A 13,523-nucleotide genomic window follows, 5' to 3' on the forward strand; every position below is an offset into this window, starting at 1 on the left:
TCCCAGAGATGTTATGAAGAAATATTATAACAGTAATTTCTGGGCCAGGAACTCAGTATTAATTAGAAATATTAGTACTTCCCACTTTCAGTTTAAGGTAAGAAATAGTAATAATGTGTTCTGAAGACAATACACCAAGCTTTCAGTTGGACATGATAGTACACAACTATAACCTTCACACTTCTAAGATGAAACCAGGAGAATCAGGAGTTCAAGGTCATCCTCAGTTTCAAAGGGTTGAAGCCATTCTGAGCTAACCTGAGAGAGATCCTGTTTCAAAGAAACAAAGAACTTGGTACCTTATTTGGAGTACCTAAGTGTACAGACACAACTGATTCCTGGAAAGAGGGAACAGATAAGAGAGAGAAGTACATTTACTACAGACCTACTACAAAAATACTACTAGGTGCTCATAACCTAAGGCGATCGATGAAATCTGTGAAAATTAAACACTAGCATTTAATATTAAATTAAATTATAAAATTAAAACATAGTTCACTTTTGCTAGATAATCCCAGCACTCAGGAGGCTGAGGTAAGAGTATTAAAGTGTTGCTGTTGTTGTTTTTAAGAGTATTAAACTTCAAGGACAGCATGAGCCACCTAGTGAATTCCAGGCCATCCTGTGCTAGAGTGTGAAATCCTATCAAAAAGGGTGAAAATCTTCAAAGATTAAGAACAAAGTAAGGATTACAAGATTTATTTGTATATGTATATTTTTAAAATAACTTCAAAAACGGAATGAAAACTACGATTGGTGCCTTAGAATAATGACTGTCTTCTGTTCCTTTGGAAGAACACACAAACTACTGTTGTGGCCTAACAATTCTGTTCATTTGATGTGGGAAATTTCATTTTTTTTCTCCTTCATATAAAGGAGGGAGCAGAGTAAGCCTTCTGATAAGGCTAACATGAGCTGCTCAAAACATTGCTCTAATCCAGGATATACCAGCAAGTCAACTTGAGATTGCCACTAGATGGTGTCCTGCTCCACAGGATTACACACCATAAACTAGCAGAGAAGGTTCACTGGTAGACATTCACTGTAAATGGTGAGATCAATGCCAATGATATCATCTCATGTTAATGATAATACTGAATCACCTCAGAAACATCTAAGTCACCCAAATTACTTCTCAGATCCTTTTTTTAAGATTTGCTTCATTTTGAATATGTGTATTTATGTGACTGTGTGTAATATGCATGTGTGTACAGGTGCCAATGGGGGGCAGAAGTAGTTGGATCCTCTGGGCTGGAATTACAGACAGTTGTCAACAATCTGATGTAGGAGCCAGGAAGAAAACTCAGGTCCTAGAAGAGCAGAACATGTCTCAACCACTGAGCCAGCATTTCCGCCCCTCACATCCATTTTAATATAGAGTATCAACAATAAAAACCAAAATAAGGCCAGGCACAGCAGTGTATGACTTTATCCCAGCACTTGGGAGGGGCAGAAGCAGGTGGTATCTGTGAATGAATCCCACCTGGTCTGGGTAGTAAACTCCAGGTCAGGGCTGTAGGAAGAGACCCTGTCTCAAAAAAGGGAAAAGAAAAGAAAAAAGAAAAGGAAAGAAAGGAAAATGATAAGCAGGTCTGGGCAAAGTGCCGTGTGCACGCCCTAAGACAGGGTCACAAGGCTGAAGTGAGACTGAACATGCTGACAACCTGCCTTAAACAAACACTAAATACTATATTATCCAAATATTATATGATACATAGAATGAGGATTATTCACAAAGCTGGACTGGAGAGATGGCTCAGAGGATAAGAGCACTGACTGTTCTTCCAAAGGTCCTGAGTTCAATTCCCAGCAACACACAACCATCTGTAATGGGATCTAATGCCTTCTCTGGTGTGTCTGAAGACAGCTACAGTGTACTCATAACATAAAAGAATAGATACATTTTAAAAAAAGATTTCAAGTCTGTAGATTGTAACTTAGCTTATAAAATGCATCTGTGAATGTTTGGGGAGAATAAAGAGGTATGTGCCCTTGCTGGAGGAAGTATGTCAACAGGGGTGGACTTGCAGCTTCAGAAGACTCTGGCTGTCCGGCACTAGCTCTCTCTGCTTCCTGTGTGTGGGTTGAGATGTGAGATCCCACCTGCAGCTCCAGCCACTTGCTGCTCTGCTCTGCCATCATGGACTCGCTCTGGAACTGTAAGCCCAAAATAAACTCTTCCTCCCACAGGTTGCCTTGGTCATGTCTTATGACAGCATAAGAAAAGTGAGTAATGGGTCACTAGAGTGTTAGAAAAGAGCTTTTAAGTAAAGATCTAATGTTAAGTGAATTTAAATTTCTTAAGAAACTAAGTTTTGACACTTCATGGAGACTTTCACATTTTGTGCATGGAAAATCACTGTGACAGTCCTGTTACCTGGTCATACTCCAAGGCTCCTGGGTAGAGTGGCCATCCAAGAAATAACTCTGCGATCACGCATCCCAGTGACCACATGTCTATGGCTTCACAAAACGGCAACCCCAATATAATCTCTGGAGCTCTGGGGAGAAAAAGAAGAAAGTCAGGTTCCTTTTCACTTTAAATTACCTAATTTTATTTGATATTTTACGAAGTTTTAAATGACAGAAAAATCTTGTTCATAGTTATGTCTCTGAGAACCTGTCAAACCCCATCCTAACCCTAGGTAATGTGAAGGGTCTGTACGCACAACATACATAACGAAGTCTCTTCCCCACGAGCCTTTCCCTTGACAACATCTCTGATAGCGCTTGAAAAAGAGAAAACAACACACGCCTTGCTCTTGCTTTTCAAGCTACAGCAGATTAGAAATAATGCACAAAAAGCTGATAAAAACCACAAACACAAAAAACCAAAATCTTAAACATCTGTGATATCCAAGGAACTAAAAAGCAGGCAGTGAAAGTAAGACCAAATGAAAACAGAATTCCTGAAGCTAATAGTTGGTCTAGAACCTCCATGTGACTTCTGAACATAACAGCAGTGAACAGTCACATAACTGGGTCCTTAGTCATCCTTAGAGACTAGTGCACTGTAAGGTTCGGAAGGTAACAGGATAGTATGGGCTAGTTAGATGGCTCAGGGGAATAATGTAAGTAATGTGGACTAATAATGTCCTTTCTGGTAAAAGGGACCCAATTGCAGAAATGTCCCTTAGTGTGGATTTTCCTGATGGCTCCACAACAGCCAGTTTGTGTTAAAAATCTGATATGAGAATGTGGTTTTCTCATCACACTTATGGATGGCCTATGGTTCACTATTATTTCATTACTAATTTTCATCAACTGACTAAAGTGATGTTATCTTCTTCTTTTCCCATTGTAATTAGGTTATTCTGTAAAGTTTATCCTATTGCTTATTATATAGAGTCGGATATGGTGTGCACTCTTTTAAGACTGAGGAAGGACCACAAACTGAGTCTAGTCTGAGCTATGTAAGCAAAACCCTGCTCAAAAACATAACCTTTAAACCTACTCATATATTTCCCTGAATATATGTTCATAAATTCCTATTTATTCAGTGGGCTATAACTCACTGTTGTAACTGGCCACTGGAACTGCCTTGGAGGGCACTCATTCACCATGTCCTCCTGCTTCCACAGAGCTCTGGACTAACAAGACATTCCAGACTCAGGTTATTCTTCCTTCCTACAACCCTAGAAGCAGCCATTTCTTTTAAGGATGCCTGGTGTTTCTTTTGGTGGAGATTAGTACAATGAAATATATAATAATAATAGTAATAATAATAATAATAATAAACACAGTAAATTTAATCACCAAGTCTAACACTAATGTAACCAAATTATTTCTATTTAGCCATTAGTGTTTTTCAATTTTTTTTCATACATTATATTTAGATCATATTTTTTCCCACCTCCAACTCCTCCCAGATCACATCCATACAGCCAAGTTATTTTTCTTAGAAGGAAGGAAAGAGTAAAATAAAACACAGAGTCTGTTTTGTGTTGACCAATTCCTCCTGGAATGAGGACAGCATGCTCAATGTCACTCCAGAAAGAGACAGAGTTCCCCTTTTCCAACCACAAATAGTTAACAAAAGCTTCCTGACTGAGGATGGGACTTTCTGTCCACCATTTTCCTTTCTCCAAGCAAGGAATTTGTCTGGCTTGGACCTTTGCAGGTCACGTGCTTGTCTGTGAGTTCATCTGAGTGCCAGCCCTACTGTGTCTGGAAAATGTTGCCTCCTCGATGTCATTCACCATCGCAGACATTTTCTATGCATATCATCACGGTGAAACGCACAGTCTAGATGAACAAGGTTTCTACTAGCTGCTTTTGTAATAGAGAATAAACTCTAAGCCAGATGAGGTGGCTCCCACCTGTAGTCTATTTTTGGAAGGCTTAAGCAAGAGGACTGTGATGAGTTGAACAGCAGCGTGGGCTATGTGAGGGAGTCCCAAGTCACTTTGAGCTACAGAGACCCTGTCTCACAAAACACCCAAACTTTAGAGCTTATGCATTAATAAGAACACCACAAAGTCGCTGTAGTGATAAATATTGTTTCCGATTCCTTCACCAGCTTGGGAAACATAAACAGCCTTCTGTGTACATAGATATCATTTGTGCATTATACACAAACAAGGTACAAATTAAATAAGCATATTCAATGAACAGTCCAACCATGCCTGAAGGCTGACTTTATAAGTAAGTACATACAGTCAGAAATCCAGCCTGAACCCCACAGCTCCAAAGTTGAGGTCACATGGTAACAAATTATACTATACATAAAATGATGTTTCTTGTTCTGCCATGTCTTTTTAGTCTGTTGATGTTCTTTACAAATACTTTCTGTCTTTCTAAAAACTTGAAACACTGATATAAAACACAGATTAACACTGAAAATTGGCAAGTTGAAAGAAAATTTTCTTCAGTGAGAACAGAACTCTGAATGGACTGGTAGACGACTGGAAGAGTACTGCAAAGGAATGCTCAGAATTCTTCAAATAAGAATGCAGTGAAGTAAGAGTCACTAAGAAAAGATGGCTATTAATGGAACATCTGGTGGGGGGGGGGGGTTGTTCCATTTTTACCTACTTGCTCAAGTCAAATGCTGAATTACTAGCAAAAGAATCCCATCCCTGTTAGGGAAAGAGCTGTCTTGGGTTAGGAACTCAGTACAGTTCTGGAAACTATTATATCTATAATAGGCAGGTGCCACGGGGTACCAATGGAAATACCACTAAACTATGACTTTGCTTTTGTGTATGGTCACCAATCCTAGAAGGCTTCCTAGCAAGCATGGGGTTCTGAAGAAAACTGGCCATAAGATGTCTCCCACTACAATGATTTTACAAGCAGAGATTATACATATTTGATATTCATTTCTTCGTGTTAATGAAGTGCCTCAGACTTAACCTCAGGTCTGATTCAAGCTATCAGTGACATCACTAAATTAAACTAAAAGGCAGGTGCTGCTCTATGCTGCTTCATGATAATACAAGAGTATGTGTACAACTGCATGCTTTCCTGATTATGACTGGATAAACTTAGATATACAACACCAACTTATACAAGATATAAAAAAATAATTTTTGTTAACATTAAAATCACTCAATCCAGGGGTCTTCTAAGATAGAGGTACAGGCACTGTTGTAGAGGAGAGGCCTGCAGTCCCTGCACTCAGCAGGCTGAGGCAGGAAGATCAAGTGGAGGGTCCAGACCAGCCTGGACCACATAACAAGTCCCAAGTCAGCCTATCCCAAAATATGTAAAAAAATAACTATTAATAAAGTTAGAGATTCACTAAGTTACTTCCCATGCCACGCACATGCCCTATTTAAATAGCACTGTCTTGAGGAGCTCCGAAACAGTCCCAGAACTGTGCAGCCATTAAAGTACTCGTTTTTATAGGACAGACGCATAATGTTCTCAATAACTAATCATAATGTTCTCACTGCACCATGTCTTAGCTCCACTTCATTAACTCTGTGTCTACCTTAACTTTGAACATCGACCTCCTCTTTCTACATCTACTTCCCCTGAAGAATCACAACAAACTGATCGCCTGCATTCTGTAGAACGTATTTATAATGAGTCTGACTATGTAGTTCAAGCTAGCTTCTATTTTGCTAGGCAGTCCAAAGAGGATCAGAGATCCATCTCACTCTACCTCCTAAGTTCTGGAACTAAAGGGATGGGTCAGCACGACCAGCTTTTTGATGTACTGTATTCTTAGTATTTATTTTTATTGCAAAATAATACCTGATCCATTGCGTACATTTTAGGTGACCATTTATCAGATAATAAGCACTTCTTGGCAACTTTTTTTTTGTAACTATAATTTTAATTTTTTTAATTGAACAACTTTATTTTAAAAGACAAAGATAAATGTACAGATTTTAAAAGCATTTTTGCATAAAAGTATATAAATACATTTTTGTCAGTACTTGATTTTTTTTAAGGTTTGATAGTATGCATTAAAATCTTACTAGTTACAATGAGCATAAAGTACATGTAAAACAAGATGTAACCTGGAAATAGTCAAAGTTTTCTTGGTGTGTAAAGACTTTGATTTTTTCATCTTTTTTTTTTTGCTTTTGTTTTTCTTGAACTTCAGTCTGTGAGTTGTTTCTGGGGTGTTCAGAGCTTTCTGGGGTTACTATCCAATTACCAGTAACTATATATTAGGTCTGTAATTTTGTGACTGGGTTACCTCACTCAGGATGAATCCATTTTCTTAAGAATTTCATAAAATCATTGTTTCTGATAGCTGAGTAGTACTCCATTGTATAAATATACCACAATTTTTGTATCCATTCATCTACTGAAGGACATCTGGGGTCTTTCCAGCTTCTGGCTATTATAAATAGGGCTGCTATGAAAATTGTGGTGCATGTGTCTTTGCTGTATGTTGGAGCTTCTCTGGGGTATATGCACAGAAGTGGAATAACTGAGTCTTCAGGTAGTACTATGTCCAATTTTCTGAGGAATCGCCAGACTGATTTCCAGTTTACAACCCCACCAACAGTGGAGAAGTGTTCCTCTTTCTCCACATTCTCGCCAGCATCTGTTGTCATCTGAATTTTTGATCCTAGCCATTCTGACTGGTGTGAGGTGGAATCTCAGGATTGTTTTAATTTGCATTTCCCTGATGACTAAGGATGTCGAGCACTTCCTTAGATGCTTCTCGGCCATTCAGTATTCCTCAATTGAGAACTTTTTGTTTAGCTCTGTACCCTATTTTTTAATAGGGTTGTTTGATTCTCTTGTATCTAGCTTTTTGAGTTCTTTGTATACCTTGGATATTAGGCCTCTATCAGACGTGGGGTTGGTAAAGATCTTTTCCCAATCTGTTAGCTGCCGTTTTGTTTTCTTGACAGTGTCCTTAGCTTTACAGAAACTTTACAATCTCATTAAGTTTCATTTGTTGATATTTGACCTTAGAGCCCGAGCCATTGGTGTTCTGTTCAGGAAATTTTCTTCTGTGCCTATGTGTTCTAAGGTTTTCCCTACTTTCTCTTCTAATAGTTTCAGTGTACCTGGTTTAAATGTGGAGATCTTTGATTCACTTGCGCTTGAACTTTGTACGAGGAGATAAGAAAGGGTCTATTTTCATTCTTCTGCATTCTGAGTGCCAGTTGGACCGACACCATTTGTTGAATAGGCTGTCCTTTTTCCATTGAATGTTTATAGCTCCTTGTCAAAAATCAAGTGACCATATGTGAGGGCTCATTTATGGATCTTCTATCCTATTCCATTGATCCACGTGCCTATCTCTGTACCAATACCATACAGTTTTTAGCACAATTCTTGGCAACTTTTTTAAATGATGGATTGAGTACTAACTTAGCTCAGAGATAGAGCACTTAGCATGTGCAAAGTCCAGGTTTGATATCCAACAGAAAAAGAGAAGGAGGGGCAAACAAAGGGGACAACATGGGAGGGAGGGGAGAGCAGCAGGGAACAGGGCAAGGGGTGGAGCTAAAGTACACCATTTATCTAGCCACACCTGCCTCACTTCCATTAGGCACCACAGAGGGAACAAACTGAAGAAAGTTCTTATCTCCTCCTGCCACTCCCACTCTCCACCCTTCTTTGGTTTCTCAGTCCCCCAGCCAGGAAAGTCAAATTTACTCCTTCTCTTCCACTTTCCTCATTATTAGCAAATCTCACTAATTAGCATCAAAATGGATCCAGAACTGACCATATTATTCCACTTTCCCTCCATACTCTCTAATCCTGCTATCTTGACTCAGGTGGGAAAAAACAAGGACAGAAGCTGACAAGAAGCTGTTGGTCTGGATCAGGGAGTGTGGCAGTGAAGGTGGCCTAAAGTAGCAGCTTTGTTTTGGGGCAAGTTTTAAAGTGGTTTGCTATGAATGAAGGAGAACTGCAGGATTTGTTTTTAATTGTGTGTATGCCTGTGTGTGACTATGTACATGTGTGCATGTGTTTGAGGAGGCCAAAGATTCTAGACTGCCCTAGAGCTGGAGGCACAGGCCGCTGAGAGCTGCCCAACAGGAAGTGATCCCTCGGGCTAGTGCTCAGGTTTAAAAAACTCATTCCTACCCTTCTTTCTCTCATCATACCAACCTCAAATTAAAATGAGTCAAAACTGGCTCAGAAATATTTAAAAAACCAAACTAAAAAAACCCTAAGCACTGGCCCAGAAGTTTTTAGTGGCTCTTCTTATATACTTTCATTGTATTTTAGAAAATGAAAATATTAACTGAATTAAAAAATATTTTTCTGAAAATAGATCCATAGTGGTTAGGGATTTAGCTCAGTGGTAGAGCGCTGGCCTAGCAAGCATGAGGCCCTGGGGTTCGGTCCTCAGCCGGGGGGTGGGGGTGAGGGGCAAGGCAAAAAAAAAAAGGAAAAAAAATAGGTTCATATTTTAAGGACTACCTACCTCAGCCTTTTATGATTAACTAGCCTGTAACTTTCTACATCCAGCAAAAGAAAAAGAATATAGAAAAGGGAATAAAGAGAACCATGATATAGTTTCCTATAGTTGACATTTCTGTTTACATCATGGACAAGAGTAGCTACAGTAATGGACAGGAGACCATGGCATGTGTCGTATTCATGAATGGAGTGATACAGCTAAGATCAGGTTTTTAACTTTCCCTCTAGGTCAAGGGTGGAAGCATGTTCAACAGACCCTTCCCTGAGATTTCAATCAGTCTTTCATAACATAGTAATAGTACTCTTAGAAATATGAATGTGGTTTTTTTCTTTGTCTTTATTGTTACTGTTGTTTTGGGTTTTTTATTTTGTCTTGGTGTTTTGTTTGTTGTTGTTGTTTGTTTGTTTTTGTTTTTGTTTGTGAGACAAAATTTCTTTGTGTATTCCTGTAACTCTAGGTCAATCTGTAGAGCAGGCTGGCCTGGAACTCAGAGATATGCCTACCTCTGCCTCCCGAGTGCTGCTACCAGCACACCTACCCCATAAGTTTACTAGGGGTACAAGTACTCAGGAGTCAGCCCACCTTCATGTGAGTAACCCAGTTACTTAAGAGCACCTTTATGAATTTGACAGAATATTTCTATTTTCCTAAACCAATCATCAATTCTCTGATTTTTTTTTAATAATTTCATGTGCATGCACATGCACACACACTCACAAAACATACTTGGTTCATGTTCCTCTTTCCTCTTTAGCCCCACCCCACCTCCAGGCAAATCCTTTCTCTTCTCAACACATCACCTTCCTATTTTTCACTCCATGTAAATTATTTAAAGAGCATATAATTACAAGAGTAACTAGAGCTGGGAATCTATTTAATACATTCAAAACAAAGCCCTGAGTTAATCCTCAAAACTGCAGAAGCAGGTATAGTGGACTCTCTCCTAATCCCAGCATTCTGGAGATGAAGACAAGGGATCAGGACAGTCACCTTCCACACCTGGGACTAAAGCCAAATTGGGATATGAGATTCTTGTCTCTAAAAAAAAATATATATATATATATACAATAACAGAAACAGCAGTATGTTCTAAATATAATAGTATGAGTCAGGCTCTAAGTGTCTTATAGCCCTGCTAAGTATTTTAGAAAGTACTGGTCACACAAATGAAGAAGCAGGTGCTAGAGTACATACATCCCTTGGCAGGACCCTGCAGCAGTAAGAACAGCAAGTGGAACTCAGATGTGAAACTCCATTCTTTTAACCAGTGCATATTAAGGTAATTCCTACCATTACTAAAGACTATGAGACTTTTACAGGAAGTCACACCTCTCAGATACTATATTCACTGCAGCAGAGTAGAAAAACAGGAAAAAAGACATGTATGGGGAAAAGCCTCTCAACTCAGTCTAGATGAAGTCTCTCAAAGGCTGAGATAATTTCAACACAAAACATGCCATAAAGAAACAATATTCATTTTTTTGTTTTTACTCCCTGTCTTAGTGATAAATTTTAAATAATAATGCTAAAATGGGCCAGGTATACTGGCAAATCCCTTTAACCCCAGCACTTGGAGGGTAGAAGCACATGGATCTGAGTTCGAGAACAGTCTGGTCTATATAGTCAGTCCTAGGACAGCAAGAACTATACACTGAAACTTTGTCTCAACAAAAAAACAAACGTATTCAAATTTGTAAAGCTGTATGATGTAACCTTTAAAGTCTCACTCTTCCTAGCTCACAAGAAAGACCAGAAACATTGCTAACAGACAACCATGTCTTGACTTTGTTGTAGCCAACACACAGTAAGGATGCCTTTGATCCTTTTGACTGGTTAAACTCTCCTGTTTCTAAGTGGGCCCTTCTTTCTCCCACTTACCGCTTGTGTCCCAATCTATGTTATAATCTATGTTAAAACATTTTCTTCCTTCCTCCCCACTCTTCTCTCCAGTTTTAGAACTCACTGCACTCCTCACATTTAGACACCTAAGTGCTAGAACTACAGGCACGAGCCACAATTCCTGGCTCAAAAACCTTTGTTCTATAGAGATGGCTCAGGAGTTAAGAGCATGCACTTGTCCTGAAGAGTAAAGAATTCCATTCCCAGCACCCACATCAGAAGCTCACAAGAACCTCTAAAGCTAACTCTAGGGGATCCAAAATTCCTCTGACCTTCTTACACACATACACATAATTACAAAATAATTTAAAGTGTTTAAATTTGCATAATATTATAAAAAGGCAAGACAGTATTCAGATTATACCCTGAGTCAAATTCCTGAAACATTAACACATCATCCTATGTGTACGCCTATCATTGCTATTTTACACACATACAATACTGCTTGAGAACCTTGATGAGATTCAAGTTGCAGATAATATGCCCTTTAACTCCGAATGCATCATTTACTTCCTAAAAACAAGGCCTCTTGGGGGGCCTGGTGTGGTGACACAAGACTTTGATCCTAGCACTTAGGAGGCAGAGGCAAGTGGATCTGAGTCCAAGACCAGACACATCTATACAGTGAGTTCCAAGACAGCTAGAGTTTATAGTGGGACTGTTTCGGGGAGAGGGGCAAACAAACAAAAGAAAGACAGAAAAGAGAGGAAGGGAAGGAGGGGGAGGAAAGGGGAGGGGAGGGGAGGGAACCAGGCCTAGGGCCAGCAAGAAGGCTCAGCAGGTAAAAATATTTGTACTCAAGCCTGACAATCTGAGTTCAATCCCCTGAGCCCATATGGCAGAAGCAAGGGGATTGAATGTAATCTGCATACATGAACACTCCTTTTATCCCAGCAGAGACAGAGGCATTGAGGCCAGCCTCATCTACATAGTGAGTTTCAGAACAGCCAGACTATACACTGTCTCAAAAGGATAAATAAATAATAAGTGATAGATAGATATAGATAGCCAGGCAGACAGGCAGATAAATAAAGACATAGATACATGAATCATCTAGATAAAATCTGCCCCAATGTCACAGAACTAATAATACTAGCTACTCAGGTGACTAAAGCAGGAGAAACCCAAGTTCAAGGCCTGTCTGAACAGAATGAGTTCTATAGGCAGTACAGGCAATTTAGAGCAAATAAGTTCTTTAGTTACTATCTCTAGGCTTAAGCAAATTAGACATTTCACTATCCTGAATTCATTTACAAATGAGGGATACTGTGTGTTGCATATACCTTGTACCCTAAGGTTCACGCACTGAACATACAACTCCCAATGTAAAAAGGTTAGTGGGAAGGTAGCCAGACACCACCTATGAAAAGACTGATGCTGGTCTATGGGGACACATTAGTGTCACAGGACAGAATCTGTGTTTCTGCAGAAGACTGTTAGGAATGGGTCAAGGCTGGACTTCTTAGTGTCTTGCTGGCACCTATGTCCCTTTCTGCTTGAGGCTGGTTCCTGCCCACTTCCCATGGAGTACCACAGTCACACAAGCCCTCTCCACAATCAATGTAGATATCAGCTACCAGAACGGTTCATAAGGAGTGCCTGTCCTCTCTACAACATATGACAGGGATACACTTGCCTTTACAGACCATAACAACAAAACCAAGTACCAGTGGCATATTATTAATTTCCTCGGTCAAAAACACATCTAATATTAAGAGTACTAGAGTGACTGCCTCTATGTTTATTAAAAATAGCACACACACAAAAAAAAAAAAAACTTTAGCATAAACCTGTCAAGGAATAAAGTGAACTCTCTACAAACAATTAAGACAATATAACTGTGTTTTGTCTCTAAAAAAAGACTAGACGGTCCTTAAGGCTCCCTAGAAGAAATATTCACCAGGCCAGCACATGGCTCAGCTGATAAAAGTACTTGCAAGCCTGGTAAGCAGTAGAGAAAATGACCTGCTCTGAAGGCTGCCTTCTGAGCACCACACCTGAGCCAGGGTAAATGTGCACACCCCACATATAACATATGCACACATGGTGATAACAAATAAAACATAAGGAGCCCTCAATGAATACCAAATATCCAACTTGATACAATGCTCCTCAAAATACATTTTACTTCAGTGTTTTAAATTAAATTCTCAGACTCTGTAACCAAAAAATAGGTAGCTACATTAAGCAACTCCTAAATCCAGACTATGGGATTTAAGGAAACCTGAAAGCAAACCTCTAAAACATGACCATCATACATGATTTCCTACTAAAACCACTACTTCCCTGAGATTTAAAAAAAAACAAAAACAAAACTGTCACCACTGTGAATGATACTCCGCGTAAAGGAAATAAGAAGACCCAATTATAAAGCTAAGTAATCTACGAACAGCCTGGTTTACAGACTTGGAGTGGTAATCTGTATGTAAGGTCACCATTTGTACTGGTGGGCTCCAGGAAAAGGAGGTGTGTATGTCCATGAAGGCAGGGTGTGTGAAGTCAACTGTGTGTGAAGGCAGGCATCCATGGGAACTCTGTCTCTTACATAGCTTGCTAGGAAACTAAACTACTCTAAAAAACAAAATCTATTTTAAAAGTCTATGGAAAGTAACTTAAAGCAGAAAAGACACAAATTTGAAGAAGCAAATCCCAGTATAAAAAGAAAATATCATTGAATTGAAACCACATTTTCATGAGATAATTGTTGAGTTTTGAGTTCAAATGAGATACTACGATAAACTATCCTTTTGGGTAAGAAGTTTAATTAGAAAACTTA

The 13,523-nt window shown here is 39.2% G+C and overlaps 1 protein-coding gene across 4 annotated transcripts in view; it reads right to left on the minus strand.

Annotated features, from left to right (window-relative positions):
• Window positions 1–13,523, minus strand: part of HIPK3 (homeodomain interacting protein kinase 3) — a 67,295-nt gene that overhangs the window by 18,940 nt on the left and 34,832 nt on the right. For all 4 annotated transcript variants that reach the window (XM_080931401.1, XM_080931400.1, XM_080931399.1 and 1 more), the window contains one exon: window positions 2,378–2,501. In XM_080931401.1, the coding sequence (XP_080787527.1) occupies window positions 2,378–2,501 (124 nt within the window). The remainder of the gene's footprint in view (window positions 1–2,377; window positions 2,502–13,523) is intronic.

The sequence above is a fragment of the Micromys minutus genome (assembly GCF_963924665.1).
Source record: "Micromys minutus genome assembly, chromosome: 17".
Classification (NCBI taxonomy): domain Eukaryota; kingdom Metazoa; phylum Chordata; class Mammalia; order Rodentia; family Muridae; genus Micromys; species Micromys minutus.